The sequence below is a fragment of the Mesocricetus auratus genome, unplaced genomic scaffold (genome assembly GCF_017639785.1).
Source record: "Mesocricetus auratus isolate SY011 unplaced genomic scaffold, BCM_Maur_2.0 Super-Scaffold_6730, whole genome shotgun sequence".
Lineage (NCBI taxonomy): Eukaryota > Metazoa > Chordata > Mammalia > Rodentia > Cricetidae > Mesocricetus > Mesocricetus auratus.
The window spans coordinates 112,675,296-112,681,295 of record NW_024429184.1 but is presented as its reverse complement, the minus strand read 5'-3'; the positions used below and the strand labels follow the sequence as shown (position 1 = coordinate 112,681,295).

The 6,000-nt window shown below is 43.1% G+C and overlaps 1 protein-coding gene across 1 annotated transcript in view; it reads right to left on the bottom strand.

Moving 5' to 3' along the window:
- The window catches only part of Lars1 (leucyl-tRNA synthetase 1), a 65,223-nt gene continuing 59,223 nt past the window's right edge, over positions 1-6,000 (bottom strand). Inside the window, exon 32 of the mRNA XM_040741874.1 lies at positions 1-385. Within this exon, the coding sequence (XP_040597808.1) occupies positions 180-385 (206 nt within the window). The 3' untranslated portion in view covers positions 1-179. The remainder of the gene's footprint in view (positions 386-6,000) is intronic.

Genomic DNA, 6,000 nt, shown 5'->3' with positions numbered 1-6,000 from the left:
TTAGAGGTCCAAAGGTGAAAAATGCCAGTTTATTAGATTTAGAAATCAAAGGGGAATTGGTGTAATTATGAATACACACAGAATCCAGCCATTAGAAATGAAGTCTATTTGGATTTAGCTTGAGATTCTCAAGGCGGAAGTACATTAGAAATCATGTTAAAGCTCCAGTTTGCATGAGCTCATTGAACCAGATAGACTAGTGTGTCGCCGATATCCGTGCGCAGCCCATTCTCGGTGAGGTGGACTTTCTTGCTCACTAGGTCCACGTGGAAAACAGTGTTCTCAGAAATGAGTGTCTTCTCATTGCTCTCTCTCCCTAGGACTGGAACTCGCCGAGGCCCCAGCAGAGGATCATCAAACCTCATCAGTTTCACTTTGGAAAGATCTATAGCAGAAGAGAACACATATGAGCATCTGCATACAGTCATTGACACAACCCGCTTGTAATAACCCAACACAGGCATTTTCCTCAGATACATGGGGCCCAGTCTCAGAAGAAAAGCCAGTATCTAGTAAATGGCATCCCCTTCCAACTTTACACCTGAGCCAACAGTCAGAGAGTCTGTGTAACACGTCCAGAACGCCAAACCAAGAGGGAGGGAGGAGAGTGCCAGCCTATGGCTTAAATCAACCTTTACATTCTTCAACAAACCTTTCCTGCTCCCAGATGTACTCAGCTGGTGAAAGGACCTTTTGGACCTATTTTTGGAGGAGTCACGCCCACTGTGAGAAACAGAACTACTACCTAGTGCTTCTTTTGCTCAAGAGATAAGAATTGGGCACAGGCTGGTGAGACTCAAGAAGAGGAGGAGGGCAGAGGGAGGGGCAACTTTGAGATGAGCTCTAATCTGACCCCAAACCAAACAAGCACTTGCCCTGTGAATAAATTTAAGATTCAACAATCTGGTAAAAAAATACTTTACTTAAGCAATTCGGAGACTTCTCAACATCAAACCATTTTGTTTTTATATGGAGCGAGAACACTGACACAAATGCTCATTCTAGGTCGTTCCGAGCATATAATGGCCAGTTATACTTTACCTGTCCCTCCCCAAAAGACATTTTCTACCTTACTTGCAAGCCTTTCTAAAACAGATCACTGGGTGGTCTGTTAGCTACACTCCCTCATGGTGTCTCAGGAGGACAAAGCCCACCCTTGTAAGGGATAAGAGATCAAAGAAGACATTAATGCAGCTGGCAGCCGTGCCCAGAGAACAAGTCTTCCAGACATTCTGTTCTCTCTGGGAAACAAAGACTGAAAGGCTGCAAGTTTAGAGAAGAGCTCTCAGGGCTTACAGAGCAATTACCTGCATCTGCCATAAAAGCAAACCCTGCCTGGGAGTGTTCAGTCTCTGCAGAAACCATACACAGTCTGCTCCAAGGCAAAGCACAAACCCTGAAATCTAAAATAGAGAGAGAGGCAGCAGAGTCTTCCCCAAGCCTTCATCTTATTTGGGTGAACACAATTCATTGTAACAGTTAATGCAATTTCACCTGTACATCAGCGGCACCAAATATTTTGCTATAGAAGCAGTAACAAGTTCTGCCAGCAGATTTTATACATTCACTGCAGCTCTCTCTCTCTAACAGTCTTCCCTCATCATTTCAACCAATTCTAATTCGGACTATTTCAAAGAAACCTTAACACTCAATCAGCCTTCTAAGTGACAAAACACATTTGCTTTGATGTTTTGCCATGTAGTTCATTATTGCCAATAAATTCATAGGGCTTTCTTAGTGGCCTTCCTATCTATTCTTATCCTAGATCTCTCTCATCACTAAAAATGTTGAAATTTAAGTCTGCAACTACACAAGATTTAAGGCACTTAGAGAAATGAGAAGCCCCTAGGGACTGGTAATATGAAATGGAGTCTCTCACCTCCAAGTTATTATGTTCATATGCGGCATAGGTGTGAGTGATTTAAAATCATTATCATCAAGAGTTGCTCAATGGCCTTTGTGGCGTGAAATGATGATCTGAGTCGAGTTCCTCCTGGCACCAGATCATAATCACCCTCAATACAATTGGCACTAATTGGACCGCATGCAGGCTAGTGCAGCAGACAGACTATGAAGTATGCTATTGAATTGAACTGCTTTTCTGTCTTACATACTCAATATGCTCAGGTCCCATACATATCAAAGCAACCCGTAGGCCTATGGAAAGTATCAAGGTCAGATCTCTTCTGTGACTTCTCACACAAATACCAATTTCAAACCTTGCTTATACATCTATCCATTTTCCAAAATACATAGCAGCTACTAACATCAAACTTAAAACACTGTATGATATTATTTACAGCTTGTATGAGCAAAGAGATAACCATACCAGAGGCTACACAAAACAGAAACAGAAAGCAATGCCAGCACAATTCTGAGGAGCCCACCCAGTCAGGTGTTCGGAGTTATCTTTAATGGGGATGTTGATTTAACATCTTTAAAAAAAACTGCCTGTCAGTGGTGGTGCACATCTTTAATCCCAGCACTCAGGAGGCAGAGGCAGGCAAATATGAATTTAAGGCCAGCCTGGTCTACAGAGCAAGTTCCAGAATGGTCAAGGCTATACAGGGAAACCCAGTCTGGAAAACACCCCAGATAGATTTATTTATTTATTTATTTATTTATTTATTTATTAAGTAGGTGTGTGTTTATGTATATATGCCATAGCTCGCATGTGTAATTCAGAGGACAATTAAGTTTCTCTTCTTCCATAACACCACGGAGACCAAGGTCATCCATCAGCTTGGCAACAAGTGCCTTAGATCACTGAGGCATCTCATCATCCCCAATTTAACACTTTACAATACAAATTCCAATGCAGAAAAACATCCTCTACCACAACCTCATAATAAGAACCCATGGGTCCACACAAACACCTGTTTTCTTTAAAAGCCACTCTAATGTCTTTCAGAGCTACAAATTCTTCCTATTATAAAATCTGCTTAAGATTGAAAAAAAGCAATACAAATATGAAGAGGCATATCATAGCTTCCAACATATTTATACTTTCAAATTTTCAAGTCCTGCTTATTTGTTCCAAAGGCCTATCTTCCATTCTATGCTATTTCACTAAGGAAACATACTAAATGCCTATGTGGGCTAGAGAGATGGCTCAGGGGTTAAGACACATGCTGCTCTTACTGAAGACCCAGGTTCAGTTCACAGCACCCACGCTAGATCACTCACACTCACCTGTAACTCCAGTTACAGGATATCTGGCACCTTTCCCTGGCCTCCACGTACACCTCCACGTACATGTGCACATACATACACTCAGGCACATAGATATTCACATAAAATAAAAAACAAATCTTTATGAATATGAATGAGTCTTGGAAAACTCTGCGTGTATATGTAGTATATGCATGTATGTGCACATGTATGTGGGTGCACTCACATGTGCATGTGAAGGTCAGAGGCCAATGCTAGGGGTTGTCCTCTGTCACTCTGCACTGTATTCTTATGAAGACCTGAAGCTTGCTGTTTCAGCTGGATAGGCTGGCCATCTGAACACATCTCTCAGCTTTGTGCTTACAGATATAGGCACTGCATCTGGCTGGTTTTGCTTTGTTTTTAATATAGGTGCTGGGGATCCAAACTCGGGCCTTCACTTCTGTACAGCAAGCACTTTACAAAGTGAGCTAGCTCCCCACACCAACCCATGGGAGACATTCTGCTTAGTGAAATAGCTTAACAAGAAAGGAAAACTACTGCTGGGCCAAGCAGTGCATGCCAGTAGCTCCAACTACTCAGGAGACCACGCAGGAAAACTGGTCAAGGTACGGCAGGGCTGGACAACAGAGCGAGGAATCACGTCTTAAAAAACAAGGTAATAAAATGCATCTAATCTTTCAAATAAGTATAGATGTGTCAATCCGCTTCTGTGAAATACTAGAATAGGCAGGAAAGTAAAGAGCGGTCACAAGGGGAAACAGAACGGGGCAACAGGTTACCAGGCACAGGTCTTCAGTTGGGGTACGAAAAGTTCTGTGGCTGGACAATATGAACCCACTCAACAACCTGAAAGTGACTCCAACAACAAAGCATGGTGGCCACACCTACAGTCCCAAGGCCAGCCTGAGCTGCACAGTGACAGTCTCAAACAAACAAACAAACATAAGGTACATTTTATGCTCATAAATATTTTACTGTAATTAAAACCCATTTTTATAAATTTAAAATCCCTTACCTAGTACACTGTGGCTAACTATACACATGGTGAAACACAGTGGACACACTCTTCCTCCTGATACATTTTCCTTGCCTTCACAAGGCCCATGCAGACAGTATTTTCTCCATAAAGGTGCCTATAACCACCACAGCTGGGCATCTCACCTCCTCTGTGCCCCGGACTTCACTTTTCTGACACACTCAGTAGTTTCTCCTTCAATTACAGACAAGTGTTTCAATAGCTTAGTTCTCGACCCTTTCACTGCATATAGCTACTAATCAACAGCACTTGTGGAATCCTCAAACCCCCAGAATAAATAACTGGTCCTACACATACCACACAAGGCTGACTCTCAACAGATGTCCAAAAGACAGGAAACAAACAACCAGAGCAGAAAGAAAGTGTATGTGAAAATAAATTCAGGTCTTCTATTTTAATAGAATATGATCACTCAACACACTTCCATAAGTCAGGTTGCTGCTGGGATTTGTAAATACTGTTAGTAAACTTTTAAGCTGGACTGGTTAGATGGCACTGCGGGGAAAACTCTTGCTGCCCACGCCTGACCACCTGAGCTTGATCGTCAGGGGCCATGTAATGTGGAAGATATGCCCCGCCTAATCATAACACACAACAATTGTAAAGAAGCATTCTATACTGGTGGGAAGCAGTCCAGCTCTTTTTTCTGAGACAGGCTCTCACTGCACATCCCAAGTTGGTTTCCAGACTGGCCTCAAACTTTTGATCATTGTACTTCAGCTTCCCAAATGCTGGGAATATAAGTATGTGACATCAAGCCCAAACAAATCCATTTTTGATTATTAGCAAAAAGAAAAGAGGGCCAGCAAGATGGCTCAGCAGGTAGAGGTGCTTGCACAACCCTGATGACTGAAGTCTGACAAGCTGTCCTCTGACCTGCATGTATGTGTATACATACACACACACATAAGCAAAAGTCGTTAAAATGAGCTATAACTCAATGGGAGACCCCTTGCCTAGCATGTCCAAGGACCTAGATTCAAAATCTAGCACTGCAAAGAAATGAATACATAAAAGTAAATGAGAAGACCAGACCTGGGGGCATACAGTGGTTAGGAGGCAGAGGCAGAATTGCCACAAGTTCAAAACCAGCCTGGTCTACATAGTGAGTTTCAAGTCACCTAGGGCTTCATGGTAAGAGCCTGTCTGAAAACACATACCCACAATGAGTGAGGAGAGATGGGAGGAGAGGAAGAGATAGATATCATCTACAAGATGACCATTAACATTAGTCAGTCTTTATAATCCAGAAAAGTACTAGAGACACACTAGCCTGTCTCTCATGTTCACTCCAGGACCTGGCTAGAGTGACGGTTAATCTTCACTAACTTGACTGCACTAAGAATCAAGGGAGCAACTCTGGATATGTAAGGGCATTTCCATGGGGTTTAACTGAGGAGAGAAGACCCACTCTGAATGTGGTGGCACAAGGCCATGGACTCAGGTCCCACGGTGACTCGGAAAGAGAAAAGAGGGAAGACAGCTGAGCATGAGTGCTCTCCCGCCTGCTTCCTGACAGCAAATGTACTGTGACCGGCACTTCAAGACCCTGAGGCAACAGCCAAGGGCTGGCCTCACTGCAGGCCTTTGCCGCCATGCGCCACACCCTCAAACCGGGAGTCACAATCAATCTTTCCTCTCTTAGGATGCTTCTTGTCGGGTATTTTTTCATAGCCACTAGAAAACTAATAACTAACACTGAAAAAGGAAGCCACAGTACTCAGGAAGCAGAGGCAGACAGATCTGAGTTTCAGGAAACCTGGTCTACATAACAAGCTTCAGGCCAGGCA